The sequence below is a fragment of the Musca autumnalis genome, unplaced genomic scaffold, assembly GCF_047663935.1.
Source record: "Musca autumnalis isolate F117 unplaced genomic scaffold, ASM4766393v1 scaffold_1, whole genome shotgun sequence".
Classification (NCBI taxonomy): Eukaryota; Metazoa; Arthropoda; class Insecta; order Diptera; family Muscidae; genus Musca; species Musca autumnalis.
In genome coordinates, this window is record NW_027411644.1 from 311346283 (window position 1) to 311370661 (window position 24379).

Below are 24379 nucleotides of genomic sequence, written 5' to 3' on the forward strand. Positions count from 1 at the left end.
TGCTTGTATATCTATATATATAAAAGCTGTGTTCCTTTACTTACCTGAGGTTACCATTTTAACCATTTGTTACCATTTTAAACCTGCAAAGCGTTCCTTAACCCCGAAAAGTGGCAAAACTGGAAGCAATTTTTAAGAGAGTGAGAGGGGAGAGAGAGCGAAAATGGCTTTCTCTTCTACCACAGGCTACCAGCAAAATTTCTGCAGGTAGAAAATGGCAGAAATGATTTTTCGACTTTTGTTTGACGATTGACCGAAGAAAAAGTCGAACACTGACAACACTAAATTAAAAACTGTGAAATAAAAGACGAAAATTGATTTTTTTATGTTTTTTTCTGACATTGCTGCCGGATCTACCATTTTTCCGTTCCTTTACTTTTCTGGTAAAAATGTTCATGAGAAAGCAATTTTGAACAATTTTGACACTTTTCTCTTTTACCACTCTTACCATTAAAAAAGTAAAGGAACAAAGCTAAAAAAAACATAGTGATGACTAAGTGACTGACATATCCATATAGCGAAACCGCTATAGCTAGAAAGTTGAAATGAGATGGGTGAGATAAGGGTGGGTTTTTGGAAATTATATACCCTTTGTATTAGGCAAAACGGGAAGAGCTAGAATTCTGAAATTTGGAATTAGGGTGGCTGATGGAAAGTTAGAAAGATGTACAAAAGGGTTTTTGGAAGTTGGAACTATAAATGTACGAAAAGTACTAAAATTACGAAATTTGTTACTAATTGTAAATGTTGAACGTATCTGCTAGAATCTTGGAATTTGGTATGGAAATCAAGGTAGGGAAGTGGTATTTAAAAAAGGAAATGGTACTCGTGTGTACGAAAACATCTAAATGGTACTAAATTTAGTAAAATTTGGATTTGCGTGAACGGATAGAGCTGGAAACCTTAAATTTGGACTTGGTATTACTGTTGCAGTGTAGGGTTTAGTTATGGAAACAGCTTTGGAAATTTGTACTTATGTGTACGAAAAGTCTTAAATTTGCTGCAATTTGGATTTGGGTGAACGGATAGAGCTGGTAACCTAGAATTTGGAATAATGATTAGTGTTGGAGTTTAGGAATGAGAAATGGAGGTAGTTTTGGAAATGCATACTTATGTGTACGAAAAGTACTAAACGGTACTAAAGTTTGTATAATTTGGGTTTGGGTGAACGGATAGAGCTGGAAACCTGAAATTTGGAATAGTGATTAATGTTGAAATTTAAGATTGTACGAAAACTACTAAATGGTACTAAATTTGGTACAATATTGATTTTGGAGAACGGACGGAGTTGGAATCCTCACATTAATTGAGATTACTGGTGTAGTGTATGCTTGAGATATGTAGGTATTTTTGGAAATTCGTACTTAAAAGGTACTAAATTTGGTACTATTTGGGTTTGATTGAACGGATAGAGATAGTATTCTGAAATTTGGCAATAATATCGCTGTTGGAGTATAGGATTAAGGTAGTTTAGGAAAATCGTATTCATTGCGTACGAAAAGTTCTAAATGGTATTAAATTTGGTACAATCTGCTTTGGGTGAACAGATAGTACTGGAATCCTGAAATTTAGAATTATGATTTCTGTTGCATTATATGATGCAGTGTAGAGTTGAGATATGGATGTGGTTGTGGATATACATACGTACCATAACTGAACGAAAATTACTGAATGCCACAGAATTTCGTCCAAAGGGATAGAGCTGAAATTGTGAATTTCGTTATTAGGATAGCAGTTGGCGTTTAGAGTGGTGATATGGAGGGGGTTTCGGAATTTGTACTTATGTATGTACACAAAAAGTTTTTGGAGAACAGATAGATCTGAAAATGAGCATCGCCGTTGGGATATATGTAGTTTTGGATATAGGGATGTAATTTCTGAAATTTATGTAACTTTTGAAAAGTTACAGAGTTTTGACCAAAATTTGAATTTTTCATATTTTGCATCAAAATATGTGTGTTTTTGAGTTTTTCATATGTTCTAACTATTTAAACAAGGTCAAACACCAATAAACAAACCAAAAATTTTAACTTTTCTCAAAATTAAAAAAATCGTAATTCTTTTTTTTTTTTGTTTGTTGGACAGATAACGTAATCAGCTTTCAGATGCATTAAAAAATTTGAATTCGGTCTATTAGTTGCAGAGGAATTTAAGGCGAATGTTAAAAATTTGAGTTTTTATGCCATCAGCATTTATGCTAACGAGGGTATATACTAGGCCGGGGCGATGTGTATGGAAGAACAAAAGTGATAGTGGGCGCCTGGAGTTTCTGATTCTTGGGATTGTACTGAGCAAAATAGTCCACTAGACCATATGCCTACGGTGAAAATCGAGCTCCCGGATTTTGACTTGAAATTTTTTTCAAGGATATTTTGGCCAAACCATATCTCAGAACTCACCTATCCTGAATCTCAGAAACTTGACCTATCCTGAAAATTTCCTTTTGCGTTCTTAGTACACTCACCAAGGGCTTTCATCTCCAAAAGGAAATTTCCACCCACTGACTTTGAATCAAATTTTGTAGCACAGTGTAATTTATCGATATTTTCCGAAAAATGTGCACATTCTCGGGGCCATAACTGCCTGAAGGAGCGTTCCAATGCTTTTGCTGTGTACCTGAGAGTTCTTAATTATTGTCTTGGCTACAATTCTTGTCTTTGTGTTGGATCGAAAATCTCAGTGGTTTGGCTGTAACATATATGCCAAAATATCCAAAAAACCTTGAAAAAAACTTCAAGTCAAAATCCGGGGGCTCGATTTTCACCGTAGGCATATGGTCTAGTGGACTTTTTTGCGCAGTACAATCCCAATAATCAGAAAATCCAGGCGCCCGGCGTGGTGTTCAAATCGCCCCATCGTAGTATATTCACTTTCATACGGGCAAAATGTGCCTCATCGAAATAATCGTTTTAGACCCCAAGTACGAAATGTGTTTCAGACAATTTGGAGTTGATTTAGCCATATCCGTCCGTCTCTCTGTCTGTCTGGCTGGCGCACGATAACTCTCGAACGGATCAACCGATTCGGTCCAAAATTTGGCTATGGTAATATTTAACCAAAATTAGTTTAAGTTCGAAGATGGGTTATATCGGTCCACTCATTCCGGTACATCCCTCACAAAAGTTCGAAAATTTTCGGAAAATTTGTGCGCACGATCACGAAATTTCTTCCAGACTTAGATGAGGTTCCAATAGACTCAATCGGTCCACTCCTTTAGGTACCTCCCACACAAAATTTCGGAAAAGTTCAGTTTAGGACGTGCTGTCGAATAGCTTTGATTTTTGTTGTAGCAACTTGTATTCACTACCCCCCATACGATCGTACAAGTTTTATCCAGGGCAAGTCCACATTTCCTGAGAAAATAGCCTGAAAGGTCCAAAAAACCCCTATGACACCGTGAATAGTGGTTGGAGCGCATGATAACTCTCGAACGGATCAACCGATTTGGTCTAAAATTTGGCTTTCGTAATATTTTGTCCAAACTTAGTTTAGGAGGGTTGGCGTTTTGGGATGACGACTTCTATTTTGTTTTTCAAAATAGTCAGGCTTAATCCCATAGTCGTTGTTTTAATATTTTCTTAAAACAACTTTAATTTATTAGTGGGAAAAATTGGCGATATTTACCCAGTGGTAAGGCAGGGTAGACTATAGTTTCAGATCTCGCCACAGATCTTCATCAGTTCCCTTGTTTCTTGTTTTTCAACAAGAAACTTTTATACCCAAGTGTCAATTGCTCGCTCAAATAGATACGTGTGCAAAGAAACACTCAGATCGAGAATTTCTTTGGCACTACCTAAACTCGAGCAACATCACTTGCAAACAAAACCAAATCTTTCCCACTGCTATGCGTTCGTCGATTATCGACGAAAAAACATATAACTAATTTGTTGGTATTGCTTACTACAGCAATAAATAACATTTCGACGGTGCCCGGTCTCACAATTAGGAGGGTTGGCGTTTTTTTTTGGGATGACGACTTCTATTTTGTTTTTCAAAATAGTAAGCCTTAATCCCATAGTCTAATAAATTAAAGTTGTTTTAATAAAATATTAAAACAACGACTATGGGATTAAGTCTGCCTATTTTGAAAAACAAAATTGATTTTGTCCATACTTTATGCATCCTAATATATCTACCAGATATATATCAAGTTCGAACATGGACTCTATTAATCCACTGCTTTGGATAAATTCACTTTAAGACCTGCTCCCGAATCACTTTAATTTTTATTGAAGCATTTTGCATTCGCTGCTTCAATTACGACAGTCAAAGTTTTTTCAGGGGCAAGTCCATACTTCTTGAGAAAACCGCCCGAAAGTTGTAAAAACCCCCTATGACACCATATGTATTGCCTGTAGAGCTCGAACCGAATACTGCGTACGTCCACACTTTGGAGATTGTAATAGGTGCTTATAGGTTCATTCCTTCCGGTACCTCCCCCACAAAAGTTCGAAAATATTCGCTAAATTGGTACGCGCGATTTCTCATAGACGTACCAACCGATTTGGTCCAAACTTTGGATCTCTAAATATTTTCGAAACTTAGTTTATATTCAAATTTGGGCCCTATCTTTGCAATCCTTGGGGTACCAACCGCACAAATGTTCAACATTTCTGTGTGGTTAAGGGTCTGTTCGAGGATCCTTTCGACATTTTTACCGAAGATTTTCCTAGTGGTCCTATTTACAGCGATATTATGTTTTTCGTAGGCTATTATGATAAAACAATTTTTGAGCTTTGATCCTATCCATATTTTTGTCGGTTCATACGCCTAAAATTTTGAAAACCCCGCCTAAAAACATAAGTTTTTTTGGGAAAAAAGTATTTCAATCCACACATGCTGAGGGTATATCTCTGTCGGCAAAGCCGTCTGATACCTTTCACTTGTTTTTCATAGTTTGCATCAAAATATAAGTGTTTTTGAGTTTTTCATATGTCTAACTATTTAAACAAGGTCAAACGCCAATAAACAAAAAATAAAAATAAAACCAAAAAATGTTATTCAAAAATTTTTATTTTTTTTCAAAATTAAAAAAACTCATAAAAAAACTTAAAATTCATATATTAAAAAAATACCATTTGTGTTCAAAAAGCTATAATTTATATTGGGAACGGTATGGAAAAACACCCAAAATTATACCCATGTAATTTCAAAAAATTTAAAAAAGTGCTAAACGGTTGGAACGGGACGGTTACAAAAGTATATATGGGCTGAAAGAAGACACTCTCGGTCATCACTCTGTAAAAACGGAACTTTTTCCATGCTATTCCCTAAGAGTTCTAGCCAACTAACTATGGAATTTCACTACAATTTAGTGCCTTAGGAAAAATAAAATAACTCACTTCGTGTATACACTACGGTCATTTATTGAAACAGTTCTTAAAGACGACTGTCTTACTTACACAACAAACAAACAAACAACGAACTCAATATCTGTTATATTTTCAGAGAAATAGTTATTTCTTTTTCAGAAATTTACAAAAATTACGTATTTTCCAAAATTGTAAAAAATGGTCGTCTTTACGAACACGCCACGCTCACACTTTCCAATATTTTGAGCTAATTTTTTTGGTTTCCTTTGACAACAAAAAATTGGCTTTTTGGTCAGTAAAATCGATTCCTGAACCACTGTGCGCCATAAAGTTTTCCATTTGATCTAAATAAAACCTTTTATATGAAATTTTATGGCAATTGGGTTCAAATTACTATGTAAATAAAGATCCAGAGGGATCTTTATTTACATAGTAATTTGTATGGGGCCAAAGGTACCTTTTTCACGAAAATTTTTAATTGTCGCATTTATGAAGACACTCTCGATGACATTTTTTACCAGTTCATTGGTGTGGCTATAAAACAAATCCTATAAAAAATGTGAAAATCGGATCGGATTGTAATATAGCTTCAATAGGGCGATTTAAGGTATTTTGGGCCCTCGATACATAGGAAAATCTGATTAGATTTTCGCAATTTTGTGTAGGATTCGTTTTTTAGCGACAAAATTGATCTGGTAAAAATATTTCATCAAACAAAATTATCATATTCGAAATACCAATACTGTAAATACGACTAACAAGTACCTTGTAATAATTACATGGTTTAATAGTTTTTCAAAGTTTTTAATGCGTGATTCAGCTAACCATTCATTTATATAACATTTACCACTGTGAAGATATTAAGTCTCGGCAAATTAGTCAAGAATATTACTTTTAATTGATTAGGTAGGAGTTGTCGTATAATCTAAAAATATTATTTGTTACATTTGTAATTTTGTGCTGACACTACCTTGGGCACTTTTTGACAACGCACATTATTCTACACCTGCAATTCCTTTACGAAGTTGGGATGATGTGTCAATTTTTGCCAGGGTTATGTTATCAGAGTTTTTCCGAGTTTTTCTGATGTTTGATTTCTCTGCAATACTTTCGAATTTCGTTGGACAAGTCCATACAATTTTGTACCAAATTTCGGAAAATTTCAAAACAAGTTAGGCAACTTGTGCAGAGATTCGGACCAAATTAGTATAGAACTCTGAATCAAGTAAAAACGGAGTTAATTTCGGACGGGCTGAACTTGTTATACCTTCGACTACTAGTTTCCTTTCGTTTATGAAAGGAAAGATTGTTTGCGAGTAAGTTTTCTATGTTCTGTGAACATGAAATTCCAGTTAACAACCAATTCGGTAGAAAAATGTAACTAAAATCTTCAAAAATCTTAAATGGTGGCTACGCTTTTATGGGGGCTATACCAAAACGTGGATCTGATGGAGATTGCGGCCACTACCTTCAAAAAAAAAAAACGAAAATCTGAAAGTACCGTTCTATAGGAAGTCCTAGACCAAAGCCGACAAAATTCTGGTGGAAATTTTTAAACCTCCAACAAAGAATGAGTACCAAATTTCAGCCATTTCGGTGTGATAATTCGGTTAAAACCTTCAAAATACTGAAAACCGAGTGGTACCGTTCTATGGGTGGACCGATACAGCCGATTTTTAATACCAAGCATTCTAGTAGTAATAGAAACTGCTATACCAAATTACAAAGCTCTATCTTAAAAATTTTAATCTGTATCTTGGTTTCAACAGACAGACGGAAATGTTTATATCGACTTCGAATTTTATGCTGATCAAAAATAGATATACTTTATAGGGTCTCTGACGAATATTTCGATGTGCTACAAATTTAAGTATAACCTCAATATTATTGTGGTGGGTATACAAAATGTTAGCGTTGCAGAGACAAATATCACCACATCGTCCGTCAAGTTTGCTTAGGAATTCGTTAATGACAAGTTGCCAAAGCAGTGGAGAGATCACCCCTCCCTATGAAGTTCCTCGTTTCACTGACATTGACAGCAAGCTATGAATGGTTCAAAGTCGATGTTACCTAGATCATGTTCTATCGCTTAGGTACTATCGTTGTTGAAGGCGCCTCCTACATCCAGGAAGTGAATAAGTCTTCCAGAACATGGACATCGCCACCGGCAGTACTTGCAGACAGATGGGTCACATACACATGCTTGAGTGGAAGATGGAGAAGCTCTCTCTCCGAGGTCAAAAACAAAAGAGGCACCGATATTGAAGCTAATCATACTCCATATCAAGATCAAACTGAAATGCCCAAAACACAACAGTCAAACATGACAAAAAACTAGGATTACAACAACTCCAAAACAATACAAACAGAAACACCCTACATACATACATAGGAAGACATCACATAATATAATAATCATTCCACAAACATTCCAGGCGGGACAAGGATACTTCTCTCATATTAATGAGCGCACCCTTATTCATATTAGCTCAATGATATGGCACCTACAGTTTATCGCCGAGTCCGAACGGCGTGTCTTAAGACACCACTTGTAGAGAAGTTTTACATGGCTGAAATACTCATGAAATGTCGCCAACATTACTTAGGCGTATTTTACCACCGTTTGATGTTGGCCGGGAATTACTCGTGGAGGCAAAGTTGTAGCTCTCGTCCTAAAGAATAATAATTGTGCACACATTAAATCCATTCGACCTCATCTTCAAGGTCAAAATCATCAAGGTCAAAATCATCAAGGTCAAATTTCCATCATGGTTTTTTCTCGGATTTTAGTCTGCAGTGTGGGGACGAAAATCGTTCCTCATTTTCGGCCACACAAAATGCCAGCCTTGTAATTGGATACATTGCATTATTTTTATTTGGAATTATTTTTGGTTTTGAAATATTTTTTTTTGTTATTAAAGCCTTGCTTACTATATGTAGTATGTGTCATTATTGCTAAACAGTATGCGGGAACCTACAGGTAAAGTTGGGCTTGGGGTCGACCGATTTTTTACTTCATTGTCAACCAGTTCCCTTTACTCGAAACACACGTCATCGAATGGGCATTAGAGTTTCAAACAAGGTCCCGTTATCCGAGAGGCCACGTGGCGAGAATAGGAGCAGAGAGGCAGCGTCGGGAAGGCTGTTGGAACGAACCTGGAAGGCGATACCGATACAATATAAGCAGTGGACGAGTTACGATCAGTGAAACAGTGAGTGAAAGTGCGAATAGTGTCCGGTTAACATATCAAAATTTGTTAAATTTCCCCGCGAGTCTTTGCGTCGACGTGGCCATTGACTTTAAGATATCGAAATTTGTTAAATTTCCCCGCGAGTCTTTGAGTCGACGTGGCCATTGACTGTAACATATCGAAATTTGTTAAATTTCCCCGCGAGTCTTTGAGTCGACGTGGCCATTGACTGTAACATATCAAAATTCATTAAATTTCCCGCGAGTCTTTGAGTCGAAGTGGCCATTGACTTTAACATATCAAAATTTGTGAAATTTCCCCGCGAGTCGTTGAGTCGACGTGGCCATTGACTTTAACATATCGCACCTTTTCAACAAAAGGGTAGTAACTCAAAATTTCTTATTTTTCGGTAGAGACAAAAAACTGTTGATACGTTACTAGTAACTCTGAAGACATGAAGATGGGGACAACGGTATTTTTTGACGAAATAGTAGACAAAATAATGTGGGATTTTTACAGTGGGTGGAGTTGAGCATTATGTATCGTTTTTTAATAAAATGTGAAAAATTCCAAATTTGGAGTTACTACCCTTTTGTTGAACAGGTGCGATATCAACATTTTTTAAATTTCCCCACGAGTCTTTGCGTCGACGTGGTCATCGACTTTAACATATCAAAATTTGTTAAATTTCCCTGCGAGTCTTTGAGTCGACTTGGCCATTGACTTTAACATATCAAAGTTTGTAAAATTTTCCCGCGAGTCTTTGAGTCGACGAGACCATCGACCATAATATATAGAATTCGTCGTAACGCAAGCCAACATAGGCCGGCAATTTCTAAGCTCATCAGAACGCAACGAAGTGCCCCGTGGACACCGACGAAACTCCAGCCCTTCTGAGACAGCGCCTACAGTCGGACGTTACCGCCAACGCCCAACAACGAGAGCCGAGGTACGACAAACCGTCCTAGTTCCCGAGCCTAAGCCCCGAACGAGTTCCCCTAGCCATTGCAGAGTTACCCTCGTAGAATAAGTTTCCTAATATAATGACCTTTGTACAGTCGTATAAACACATCAATAAAAGATCCTACACAGAATTTGTATCTCAAACCATATAGTTTCACTCTAAGTCACTGCAAATATAAATTTTCAGTGGCGAGCCCTACCCCCACGAGCGTATCGCAGCAACCGGAGGTAACTTGTCGTTACAGCAGATATCAAACCGATCAAAATTGAAGTAAACAACAAACTATAAACGTGTTCGCTAGATCTCTATAAACAACTTTCTAGAACATACGAAATGTCTATGAACGGTTTTTAATGGTCAAAATAGCTAAACAAATGCGATTTGTATTCTCGGTTTCCGCACCATAGATACTAAACCGTTAAAAATTCAAGAAAGCAATCAAACACAACAATGTAGCAAAGATATCAGCAAACAACTTTCTGGAACATACGAAAGGTCCATGAACGGTTCTTAAATGCAAAAATAGCCAAAAAACTTTCGAAAATATTAGATTTTTATACTTTTTTCTTCTATTCTGGTCCACAGATACCGAACCGACCAAAAATTTAGGATACAGTTAACTACAAAAATTTACCAAAGATTTCAATAAACAACTTTCTAGAACATAAAAAATTCTAGGAATTATTCTTTAAGCTGAAATTTGTAAACAATAAAATTATTATGTTCTGTTTCTCTAAGACGCACAGTGCGAAATATGGGAACTTTAGTGGAACTTTACTCAAAAATTAAAGTACATAAAACTAATGAGATTCTTGTTGAATTCTATTGCTAAGTACCCCATGACTAATGCCTCATATTCAGTTTTGCGATTTACCCCGCGAAACTAGAAATGCACTTTTGTTTTACAATATTTATTTTCTTAAAAAATTGCTTCTAGCTTTGCTTAATTAATATAGTGATACAAACAAATTGTACGTTAGTTGACTATAGTTTTTGTTGCTGTTATAATTCTCGACAATTTTTTGATTATTTGGCGTTTATAGATTTGTAATATCTAATTTAGTTTGGTTGCTATTGGTCCCCAAAAAAGTGCTTTTACTAAATTATTTTTTATAAGTTTTGGAGGTTTTTTAATGTATTGTGGTGAATTGCAGAATAAATCGCACATTTTCTGAGATGTAGGATATTTTTCTATAGACAAAGCAAAAATAAGCTGCAGTTTTGCGAGATATGCGACTTTTTCAGAAAATCATTGCAATATTCATATATTTAAATTATTGAAAATTTGATAGAAGAAAATCATTGCAATATTCATATATTTAAATTATTGAAAATTTGATAGAAGAACCAGCATTAGACGTCAATGTTGGTTTCGTTTATCCCAAAATGGGTTCACCAATACTAAGGAATGTTGCTTTCAATAGTTTTATGACTATTCTTGCGAATTTCACTGTGCAACATTTTTAAGGTGATCTTGTGCAAACAACTCGAACTGAAGATTTTTTGAAAGTAAATAACCAAACGACAAGAAACCCTAGTTGGGTTTTGTTATGTCAGATCCAGCTCGGATTTTATGGCCCCATCTAAACATGGTTAAATATTGAGTTTTTAAAGAAATTCGGGGCTATATCTCTGAAACCAATGCGAATCTTCTTCTGACCTCTGAAGCAAATTTGTAGATAAGGACAAGAATAAAATATTTGGAGAAGTAATGAACTCGAAAAACTACATTTATTGCCTCAAATTTCAAAATATATGCAAAAATTCCACAATTTTTATACATTTCGCACCGTATCTCCAAAACCGTTAATTTTTTCTGAATATTTTCTTTTGGAAAAATATTCTTTGGAATATAATACACAACTCTTCAGAACATGTCATTGATGTAAAATGCCTCTATGCCATTGTTTTCACTACATTTTTCAACGACGATTTAATAAAAATGTCAATAATGTAGTTGGGTGCCACCGTGGTGCAATGGTATGCACACCCGCCTTGCACACATAAGGTCGTGGGTTCGATTCCCCGGCCAGGCAACATCAAAACACTTTTCAACGGTGGCAAAGTACCCCTCAGTAATGTTGGCGACATTTCCTGAGTATTTCAGCCATGTAAAACTTCTCTACAAAAGTGGTGTCTTAGACACGCCGTTCGGACTCGGCGATAAACTGTAGGTCCCATATCATTGAGCTAATATGAATCGGGGTGCACTCATTGATGTGAGAGAAGTCTCCCAAGTCTCCCTTGTCCCTTATGGGATGTTTGTGGAACAATTATTATTATTAATGTAGTGAAATCCGAAATGCGGCAATAAACTGTTGGTGTGAACTGTGTTTGAAATACGTGTTGTAAAAGATATGATGCAAAATACCGCTGATACAACATGAAGTAAGCATTTTGAAGTTTCAGAATGTTCTAAAGAATTGTTGAGAACTTTATTTAGAAGATTTTCGTAAAAGGTTACTTGGTTCAACTCCCAATAGTTTAGCCGATACTGAACAGAATTTCAGCAATTATGTAAAATATTCTATATTTTATAGATTTTGATGCCCTAGATGGAGTTTTTCTTATGTGGTTTTTTCAAAAGATAAGTTCTACTAGTTTAGTGCTACAATATTACAGCAAGGCGAAATTCCTATTCGTTTCTGAGATAAAGGCCTGATAAATGCAAAAAAGTGTAGATTTAGCCCGGTTTAGATGAGGTCATAAAATCCGAACTGGATCTGACAGGACAAAACACTACTAGGGTTTTTGTAGTCTACATATGTACTTTCAAAAAATGCATACTAGAAGTTGTTTGCATTTTCAGTGTTGCATAGTGTTTCATTCACATTTTATAGAAAAAATGGTCAAATTTGGGCAGTTTTCTCAGGACATCGTTAAGTAGCTAAAACAAAGCATAGTTGCACCAGATGCTTTTAGGTGATATACTCATTTGCAGAACCGTGTAATAAGATAAACGTTCAATTTGTAAAATTTATGTTATATCAATGAAACTATACTAATAATAAAAAATCTCAAAATGTTTTTTTCATTTACTAACGTATATGGATGCTTGGGGGGAGGGGCCAAAGCAACGATCTATGCTCTGAATTGTTTTTTAGAATATTTTCTATTCAATGAAGACAAGTTTTAACGTAAACCAAACTCGGTTGGCAATAATTACCTAACACCATTTAAATATCCCAAATGGGGTGCCCCCCTCATATTGGGGTTATAGCAAAACGAGAAAATACGTTGCTAATATTTCGCAAAACGGTTTTCTACTTACGGAAAACATAAAATGCCAAAATGCAAACAAATAGATTGGTAAATGTGCTTGGAATCTTTAAAATATGTTATATTGGCCGGTACCGCTCAATGGGGGCTATACCTATACGCGAACAGATATTGAAAATATTTTGTACATATGTTCTCCATACACTGAAACCCCAATATACCAATTTGCAGCAAAATCGGTTGAAAAATTAACCTAATACGTAAAAACTGTCACCACCGATATGCGGGGGCTATAGGAAACCGCAGGTCTATGTGGCTCATATTTATCCACATACGACCCTCAACTATAAGAAACATTTTTGTAAAATTTAAGTAAGCTACGTTCTTCACATTAAAAGTTATGAGTAAAGTTCCACTAAAGTTCCCATATTTCGCACTGTGAGACGATTCGAATTCAAATTCGTTCGAATTAGTACCAAAATGTTTGTTTGATTTAAAATAAAAAAAAACAATTCAAAAATTTTTCAAAACACAGAAGTTTGGTAGTAGTTCGAACAAATTTGAATTCGAATCGTCTAAAGGTAAGGTCACATTAGGCAAATATTTGCTCCAGCGACCGGCATTGTGCTTACTGAGATCAAGTGAGTGTTAATAATACATTAAATTTATGCTAACTTGCTCTCAGTAAGCGCACACTGCCGGTCGCTGGAGCAAATATTTGCCTAATGTAACTCTACCTTAAGAGAAACAGGCCATTAATGTTTGCCCATACTCAGGTCTGGAAATAACAAACTGTTCAAAACTCAAGAAAATTTGAAAGGTTTGTTATTTACGGAGCTGAACAGGAAAGAATGATTTAAAATAATCGAATTTTGAGTTTGGTTAACCGTTCCTAGAATTTGTATATGTTCTAGAAAATTGTTTATTGATCTCTTAGGTACATTTTTGTAGTTAACTGTATTCTTAGTTTTTGGGCGGTTCGTTATCTGTGGAGCAGAATAGGAGAAAAAAGTATAAAAATCTAATATTTCCTAAAGTTTTTGGCTATTTCAAGAACCGTTAATAGACATTTCAAATGTTCCAGAAAGTTGTTTGCAGATATCTTTGCTACATTATTGTGGTTGATTGCTTTCTTGAATTTTGAACGGTTTGGTATCTATGGAGCGGAAACCAAGAAAAGAATAATAAAAATCGCATTTTTTAGCTATTTTGGCAATTAAGAACCGTTTCTACAGAGTTCGTATGTTCTAGAAAGTTGTTTATTGAGATCTAGGGAACATTTTACTAGTTGATTGTTTGCTTAAATTGTTATCGGTTTGATATCTGTAGACTAAAATCCGAGAAAAAAAATATAATGGAAATTTGACCTTGACGATTTTGTCCTTGAAGATGAAGTTGAATGGATTTTGTGTGTTCACAATTGCTATTCTTTAGGGCGAGAGCTACAACTTCGCCTTCACGAGTAATCCCAATTTCCTGGCAAAATGATCCCTTTTCACACCAAAGCCTCAGGACTCTGTGGGCCCATAACCGCAAAAATTGAAGTGATAGGGAAAAACGCCGAGACAGGTGTTTTCTTATTTTTGGTCTTCTATCAAGTTGTGGTGTCAAAATATGGTTAAAATTTTCATGTCGCATAGTGTAGTTTAAAATAAAGATCGAGGGTTTCCATTACCAACAAATATTGGACAGAAAAAGTGTATTAGGGTCTTGGAAGATGAAGAAAACAACAATTCCCAGCTTGGTCTCGCGAAAGAAAGACGTCTCATTTCATAAGTTTAACAATAAGACTTTTTTGGTATGAAAGAATTGACCCCTTGTCTTTTGGGGAACTCGTGGAAATCATTCCCATTCACATTGAGTATACCTGTGTGAGTAGAACTTCATATAATTCTCGGTGTTCTTAACCTAAATGTTCAACTTCCATTCCATATTCTATAAGTGTGTTAATCAATGAATAACTAACTGGCTCTCCTACATATTACTTAAATTAACCAACACATATTTTTGATTTATTTGACATTTACTTTGATTTGTGGCATTTGTACACTGCACCCCGGTTAACTACCTTTCATAAAATTCCAAAAATTTGGGGTAGTTATGCGGGAGAGGCAGTTACGAAAATCTCGCATATCTACCTCATGTGGGTAGTTACAAAAATCTCATCTCAACCTTACAAAAAATGACAACAATTAGAAAACAATAAGTCAAAAAATAAAACCAAGTCTAACCCTCATTATTATAAGTTTTCTTTTGTTATATTTTGGATTTACCGAACAGATTTATAGCGTTCCGGTGAACTTAAAGTTAAAAGTGATGATTGAAATTCATAGAGGAGCTTCTTGGCATTAACTTTCAATGTAAAAATTGTATTTGTTTTGAGTTTTCAAATCCGTCAGATAGTAAAAGAACACATATAATAATGACCCTTAGAGTATAATGTAAGTTATATTATTTAATCAATAAGAAAGTTATTCATCTGTGATCATAACACCATAACATAACACTGGACATCTTCATCACAATTCACGTAGTCATCAAAATCGATTGTCTCAGAAATATACCATTGCGGGTAATAAACAGAGGAAAGTATCAATAAATGTTCTTTTTGGGAAAATATTTGACAGGTAAATATCCGAATTGGGTACTTATAGAAAAGTAATTAACCGGGACAGTTTGAACTCATTTATATGAAAAACTTTTGGGGATTTAGATTATGAGGCAATTAAACGGCAAAGGCAGTTAAGCAGAGAGGTAAATAAACGGGGTGAAGTGTACTTGTATTGTATGTATTTTTACGTGGGTCAACACAATTTGAATATTACACTGCTTTGATTTGAGATTTCTAGACTTAATTGCTGATTATTAAAACAAAAAAGTCCTTTAAAAAAAAACAAAAAGGGTTAAGCACGCAATAACTGTTACATATACCGGTATTTAGCCATACAATGGGAGTTGTAACAACATTTAGTATTAATGGGCAACAAATTTTATGAAAATACAATTACCATGGTCCCTATTACTACTCCTCCTCCACCTCCTTGGGTGTCATAATTCAATAGTTAAGAATTATTACAACTGCCACATAATAGTTACAGTTTGTTTAGTTTAATATCAAATGAAACAAAGCACACATATCACAAAGTCAATCTAATTTATTAAATTCCAAATTGCTCGAAATGTTGAATGCGATAATTTGTCTTTTTTTTGTATTTATGTGGAGTTTCCTTTTGTGTTTATGTTCCAACATGAATTCATAAATTTTCTAAGAATTTTTTTGTTTATATATGGCGATTGTATGTCGATTTTGTGTGGTTACTTTTGTTACAATAATTATAACAATAATAATGATAATTAGTATTAATTGGCATTCTAATAACGATAATTACAACCTCGTGTGGTTGTGTGTGTGTGAGTGTACTCTTATCCAAAGTGGTTGCTGGTGTTAACCTTTGATTCAAAAGCCAAGTTATTTTATTGTTATGTTATTTATGCTCTCAGTGCCGTGCTATGGAAGCCAATATTGTTTTAATGGCTGTTATTAAGGATTTACTTCTATGATTTCGACTACAATTGAGAAAGATATTACAATAATTAAATATTGGTAGGGGATTATAAACAGTTAACAGGATAGTGGTGGCTTGGTATACCCTACTATGTGGGCTCCAAAGTTTCTAACTCATCGAAATAAAGGTTCTAAAACCTCGGTATTAAAATATTTAAAAAAACATATCAGTCGTGTTTGCTAACAGCCTGTGACATAAAGAAAAGAAGTAAACTCAAACTCTTTTAGTCTTCATCTCTATAAAATATGTTGACTTTAAATCAACTTTTTTTTGGTAATTCAATGATATGTATACATATATGGGGATTTCTGAGTGAAATCGGATACTTTTTCTAAATGAAGTGTTTGATTTCCTTTGTTTTTTGCTGTGGTGATGCTGCTCATCAGCAAAACATTTCAGTATATTTTCAGATTTTTTTACTAACGGCCACAGAGATATCTCGCCTTTTAAAAGTCGAATTCTCATCGAATACTCATAACTTCTTTAATTTTGGTCCAATTTAAAAAATCTTTTTTTGTATGTTTTGTTGTTTTTTTTTTTTTTTTTTGTCAGCTACTTAATAAGAGAATAGAAACCAAAATTTGCACAGTGGGCTTGGATGCAAATTTCGCGATTTAATATTTAAAATCAATTTTTAACAATGATTGACCCCTTCGATTTTCTTGATTTTTTGTATTAAACTACGATCAATTACAACAATTTTAAGTCCTATTGGTATTGGGATTCGAATGATTACTATTTTTTCTTAATTTTTTTAAAATTTGTCTTTACAATTTTTTTCCTTTATACCAGTGAGAAACATTTGTTACTTTACCAAAAAAAAAAAAAAAAATAGAAAATGCATTTATTTAACATTTGTTTTGTTGTTTTATTTAGGAATTTATCTTAAACATCTTAAGAACTGCGTAATTTTTCGAATTTGTACTGTGATCGTAGAGAGTACTCTCATGGTTGTGGAATTTCTCTGCAATTTCTCCCTGGAACTATGTTCGCTCAGTTTGGATCGTAGTGAGAATTTTCCAATAAGCAGTGATTGGCTCAGCCTTAATTCACTTTTCGTTTCTATACACAAATCACACAGAAGTCGACCTCTCACCTAAACGCCCTTGCTTGGTTTAACACGGTGCTTTTCGCCTTAATAAATCACCTACACACCAATATGCTCCATGTGTTCTTATTTATCTCCTTTTATTTATCGATTACACGCGACCTGTCAGCATTTGGAAGTGAGTTTCTTACTCCCTTGCCTAAGACGTCTCTCCGGAGACACGCCAAGGAAGATCGATAGTGCATTGCACAAACAATTTCTATAGCATTATTACGATAACCTTTTATCGCGTATGCCGACACTTCGGAGTGCCTCTGGGTGATTTCCAAAGCGATTGTTTACATTTATTCAATAATTCAAAACATTGAACAAATATGGGACATTTTTCTATTTGATGATTATATGACACGGTGGTGCAGTGGTAAGCATACTTGTTTTGCACTCTGAAGGTCCGGATTCGCTTCCCAGGACAGGGAACAAAACAACATCACTTTTTTAAAATGAAAAAAAAAAATAATGTAGGCGGAAATTCCTAATTATAAAGTGTAGTTAAAAAAAAATTAAAATTAAAAATTAAAATAAAAAAATTAAAATGAAAAATAAACCAGTAAAAAGGTATCAGTCGGCTTTGCCGTCAGAGATATACACTCATCCTGTGTGAAGGTACTCTAAAGCTGAAAACACATCCTACGTTTGGGTAAAGTTTTGTGTCGTTTTGGCCGTTTTTACACTGTTCGGCATGATGCCGAAAAATTCAAATTAATTTGAAATATATGCCGGCAAACAGATCAACGCTGGACTTTGGTGTCGGCGTCGCCCTATTGTTGTTGTTTTTTTCTCAACGCCCAACACAAAACTTTACTCAAACGTTGGATGTGTTTTCAGCATAAAGAGAATACCGGTTTGGACAAAATATTAGGATATCTTTGGATCCCCTTGGACATGCCGATTATGTCCGTTTAAGAGATATAGTGCGTATCATTTTAGTGAAATTTTTTAAACTTTTGTGGGTGAAAATGCCCGAAGGAGTGGACCGATATAGCTTACTTTCGAACTTAACCCAAGTTTGGACAAAATATTACGAAGGCAAAACTTTGGGCCGAATAGGCTGATTCATTCGAAAGTTGTAGAGGTTTTAATAGCTTCGTGGTCATTTTCTCAGGAACTATAGACCTGCCGCTGAAAAATCTTGTGCCGTCGTAATGAAATACAAACTGCGTAACGAATACAAACTGCTACAACACAAATCAAAGGGATTCGAGAGCAGCTCTTAAACTGCACTTTTCGGAAATTTTGTGTGGGAGGTACCCGAAGGATTTGACATATATAGTCCATATTCGAACCGTGCGCACCATTTTAGCGAAAAGTTTAGAACTTTTGTGAGGGATGTACCAGAAGCAATGGACCGATATGGCTCATCTTTGAACCTAAACTAAGCATGGACATGGACGAAGTCCAAATTTTGGACCGACTCGGCATATCGGTTCGAGAGTTATCTTGCGCTCCAACCACAACATGCGGTGTCATAGGGTTTTTTTTTTGCCCGTTTCAAGCTATTTTCTCAAGAAGTATGCCGTTTAGGGGACAGTGAATACAAGTTGCTACAACAAAAATCAAAGCTATTCAAGAGCAGGCCCTAAACTAAACTTTTCCGAAATTTTGTGTGGGAGGTACCCGAAGGAGTGGACCGAATGAGTTCATATTGGAACCTTATCTGAGTCTGGTAGAAATTTCAACATATGCAAAGGATGGACCAATCGGTTAAAGAGTTATCGTGCGCACAAATTTTCCGAACATTTTCGAACTTTTGTGGGGGAGGTACCGGAAGGACTGGACCGATATAACCCATCTTTGAACTTAAACTAAGTTTGGATAAAATATTACGAAGGCCAAATTTTGTACCGAATCGGTTGATCCGTTCAAGTGTTATCGTGCGCTCCAGCCATCCAGACAGACAGACGGACGAACATTGCTAAATCAACTCCAAATTGTCTGAAACGGATTTCGTCCAAACATACTTTTGGACTAAAACCATTAATTTGATGATGCAATTCTTGCCCGTATGAAAGTGTATACCCTCGTTAGCCACGGTGAGCCTTAACTAATTTTAAATGGAAAGTGCTTACACCAGGGAAGTTTTTGCAGATTCTGAAACTACAATGCTCATAGATGAGAAATATCAAGAAACAAAAAAATCGGCGGAGGGATTTTCAAATAAATCGCGATTAAGGTTCATATTTTTAGAGGTTCTTTAGGTTTTCACGATTTTGCTTGGAAATCGCAAGTCCTATGTAAATGAGCCTAAAGAAAATGTTGTAGCTGTGAAAATTCTCCACAAAATTGACCTTTACGATGCTTTCGTAGGTTTCACCGTTTTTGAGATATAGAAGTTCAAATTGAGACAATGCACTGACTGTATCGCCTCCTTATAAAACAATGTCATTACTGCAATTTCCGAAATAAAACTTATATATATTGAAAATGGTACAACCTAGAAAAAAATAAATCATCCAATCTTGTAGATAATTTTCATATATTCAACATTTTCTTTAGTCCCATTTTGATATGACTTGCGGTTTCCAAGCAAAATCTTGAAGACTTAAGATAAAATCCTAAAAATTTGAACTGAACCTCTATATGTCAAAATGGTACAACCTACGAAAAAGCCTAAAGGTCAGTCTTGTAGAGACATTTCACAGCTACAACATTTTCTTTAGGCTCATTTCGATACGACTTGCCGTTTCCAAGCAAAATCGTGAAGATCTAAAAAACCCTAAAATTGTGAATTTTGATCGCGATTTATTTAAAAATCCCTCCGGCAATTTTTTCTGTTTTTTTTTTATTTTTTATCTATGAACATTTTCACAGCTACAACATTTTCTTTAGGCCCATTTACATAGGACTCGCGGTTTCCAAGCAAAATCGTGAAAACCTAAAGAACTCCTAAAAATGTGAACTTAAATCACGATTTATTTGAAAATTCCCCCGGCGACTTGTTTGTTTCTTGATATTTCTCATCTATGTGCATTGTGGTTTCAGAATCTGCAAAAACTTCTCAGGTGTAAGCGCCTTCCATTTAAATTTGGTTAAATCACACCGTGTAGCATAAATGCTGAGGGTATAAAAATAAAAAAATATTTCTTTTTTAATTCCAAGAACTATCGCGGAAATGATCTCCAAGAAGTTTCGTTGGAGTGACTTCCAAGACGACACGCGGCCGTGGTTCATTTCTTCACAAAGGAGGCCACTTCCGCCACTATCTCCGCGACTGCTTTCATCGCCTTTGGCGGCACGCCTAAGTCACTTTCGCCATAGTTTTTGCTTGCAGGGCGGGTTTGTATCACGCGCTCATCTCCACAAACAACACTGCAATACAGTCGTTAAAAACGAACGATTCTTTTTACAGTTTAGTTTTTAGTTAGTTTGTCCCGAATCAGACTCTGATTCCAGCAAAATTGTCCGCTTTGTACACTCGATGTTAGACTTCTAAACTCTAGCTTTGAACAAACCATATTTCCTACCTACGATATGTTCTAGTTCCCGATTTCGGACTGAAATTTTTCTATTCGATTTAATGGCCTGTTTCTCTAAGACGATTCGAATTCAAATTCGTTCAAACTACTACCAAATTCCTGTTGTTCCTGTTGTTGTTTGAAAACAAAAATTTAAATAATATTTTTCAAAAGACAGAAGTTTGGTAGTAGTTCGAACGAATTTGTATTCGAAACGTCTTAGTGAAACAGGCTACTAATTTCGAAATGTTATTAAGAAGTGCTACAATCATTTGATGGATATTCATTTGCCTTTTTGACAAAATTAAGTGTGTTAAGTGTGTATTTCGTTATTTCATTTAAATGGAAATATTTGTATTCACATGGAATTAACATCCTAATACACACACATATTTCTTTGTTTTCATTTCCTATTTTTTTGCATTTTCAGGTGGCTCTATTTGACAAGAAATTATCCAATTTCATCACAACCTTTGGCCATTTTACTTATATTCGTGGCACTATGGATATTGGCTTACATACAATTGCCGGAATATGCTGTGCCCAGTACGGCGATAATGCGTATCGTTCTGTTGTTTGTGGGCGCCCAAACAGCCGGTATCCTGGTGACATTTATAAAATTACCTGACATGTTGGGTATGCTGTTCTTTGGCGTTTTATATGCCAATGTTGGATTTGCTGATTTTACGGGCTATGCAAAATTTGAAGGATTTTTAAGGTAAGGGAGAAGAAGAAGTTGCCATAGCATAGCACTTTTGTGTTGGTGTGTGGAGTGTGTCTTATATCGTTTTCTTTTATTTTACAGAGAAATGGCGTTAATAAATATTATGTTATTGGCCGGTTTGGGTTTGGACGCAAATGCCTTTAAGAAATTATGGTTTATGATAATGCGTTTGACCCTAGTGCCAACAATTGCCGAAGTTAGTGTAATAGCGGTGTTGGCATATTTCTTATTGCAAATGCCATGGCTGTGGGGTATTCTATTGGGGTGAGTATGAAATAATTTTTGGTGTAAAATTTGTAGAATAGAAATTGACGGAAAATTCTATGGCGAAAGTCCAGTTGTCGAATCGTGTACTTAGAACGTTTACGGGATTGTCAACAGCGTTATTCTTCGTCGTTTTTTTACCTTTAGCATTGTGGCTACAGTGGGATAAAGGTAGTGAGCTAACATGTGCCGCGGGTGAACCATAATAACTTTAACTTTGGCCTAGTAACCCATCCCTCCAAAAAGCAACACACTATGAAAACAAGTAAAAAAGTGTCAGTCAGCTTTGCCGACAGAGATATACCCTCAGCCTATGTCTGTGGTCTTTTTAGAATTTTGTGGCCCTTTATGGACATTTGAACTTGCCGATAAAAATGTTGGTTAGGATTAAAGTTAAAAAAGTGTTGCGGAGGAGGTACTTGAAGGAATTGACCAACATAGTCCTTTATGGAAGTGGATCTTATTTAGGGAGTCATATCTTTTCGACAGATATCGCGCCCACTAGTCATTTCAGTGAGTCATCGTATAAATTGTTGACCAGTATACCAGGAAGCATGGACTTGTCTACGGATAACATAATATCGTTCTAAACAGGACCACAACGAACACCATCGGTATACATTTACAAACGATCTTCCAACAGAGCCTGCACTTAGGCACAAACGTTGAACTTTTGTGGGAGAGTACCCTAAGAAGAGGACCTATATGTGCCATTTTAGAAGTTAAACTAAATTTGGACAAAATATTAGGAGATCCAAAGTTTGGACCAACTTGGTTGATCGTTTGGGGAGTTGTCGTGCTCTCCATCAACTACATATGGTGCCATATGGGGTTTCTAAAGAAGTATGGACTTGCCTCTGAAAAAACTTTTACCGTCCCAATTGAGGCAGCAAATTCAAGTTGCGTCAACAAAAATCAAAGTGATTCGAGAGCAGGTCTTAAAGTGAATTTATCCAAAACTTTTTGTGGGAGGTACCTGGTAGATATTTTAGGATGTGTAAAATATGGACCAAATCGGTCACTCTCTTCAAGAGATATCGTGCGCACAATTTTTCCGAACGTTTTTGAATTTTTATGGGGGAGGTAACTAACTAACTAACTAAGTTTGAAGAAAATATTACAAAGGCCAAATTTTGGACCGAATCGGCAAAACCGTTCGATACTTATTTTGCGCTCCAACCACTACACTCGGTGTCACAGGTGCTTTTTGCACCTTTCATGCAGTATGGAAGTATGGATTTGCCCCTGGTAGAAATTTCACGATGTGCAAAGTTTGGTCCATACTTTGGTTACTCCCTTCAAGAGTTATCGTGCGCACAAATTTTCCGAACATTTTCGAACTTTTGTGGGGGAGGTACCGAAAAGAGTGGACCGATATAACCCATCTTCGAACTTAAACTAAGTTTGAACAAAATATTGCGAAAGCCAAATTTTGGACCGAATCGGTTGATCCGTTCGAGAGTTATCGTGCGCTCCAGCCAGCCAGACAGCCATCAATTCCAAATTGTCTGAAACACATTTCGTCCAAACATACTTGGGGTCTAAAACCATTATTTAGATGAGGCACATTTTTCGCGTATGAAAGTGTATATACCCTCGTTGGAATAAATGCTGGGGGTATAAAAAAAGACAAAAGCGAATCTGCACGTTGAATGTTCGCAATCTGTATAGAGAAGGTACAGTTTACGCATTGGCAGCTGTACTTAAAAAGTACAAGACCGATGGCAGTAATCATAAAGGAAATACGATGGATTGGAAAAGGCGTCACAACAACACCTGAAGGTGAAACAACTTTTTATAACTACCATGGCATAAACCATGAGTTTCGTTGCAAATTTGTAGTTGGTCGGAGATTAAAACGACTGGTCTCAAGCTTGGCCCTAGCGAATGAAAGACTTGTTACAATTCGAATAAAAGCTAAATTCTTCAACATCGGCTTTATTTGCGCTCACGCTCCCATTGAAGACAAGGACGAACAGACCAAAGATATATTTTACGTGCGCTTAGAACAAACAGATGACCGTTGCCCTGCCCATGACATTCAAATTGTTCTAGGCGATGTTAATGCCAAAATTGGATATGAGAATATCTTTGGCCCAATAGTCGGAAATTCAGTCTCCACAGTGAGACATCTGACAATGGTATAAGGCTGATAGATTTCGCAGCGGCAAAAACGTGGTAGTTAGCTGCACCAGATTTAAGCATCTCGACATCCTTAAGGGCACCTGACTGTCTCCAGAATTGAAAACAAGAAATCAAATTGATCACGTTGTGATAGATGGAAGATATTCACCTTTTTGCAGCAAAGGTACATGCCCGGTTGAACGTAGCAAATAAAGAACGGACAGACACAACACGAAAGTTTAACATCGGTAAGTTGCAGTCACAATAGATAGCCACAGCATATTCCACCCAACTTTGCTTTATAAAAGTACTCCTCGTTCCGATAACTTGTCAGCACAGTGGAAAAGTATGGTCGACTCCATGCAAACAGCCGCAAAACCTATACTTGGATACCAGAGACCTCCACCAAGGAATCCATGGTATGACCAGGAGTGTCGTGCTGCTATCGAAGAGAA

At 35.9% G+C, this 24379-nt stretch overlaps 1 protein-coding gene across 3 annotated transcripts in view; it reads left to right on the forward strand.

Moving 5' to 3' along the window:
* The window catches only part of Nha2 (Na[+]/H[+] hydrogen antiporter 2), a 285799-nt gene that overhangs the window by 151151 nt on the left and 110269 nt on the right, over positions 1–24379 (forward strand). For all 3 annotated transcript variants that reach the window (XM_073962240.1, XM_073962242.1, XM_073962241.1), the window contains 2 exons: positions 21243–21530; positions 21618–21800. In XM_073962240.1, coding sequence (XP_073818341.1) covers positions 21243–21530; positions 21618–21800 — 471 coding nt within the window. The remainder of the gene's footprint in view (positions 1–21242; positions 21531–21617; positions 21801–24379) is intronic.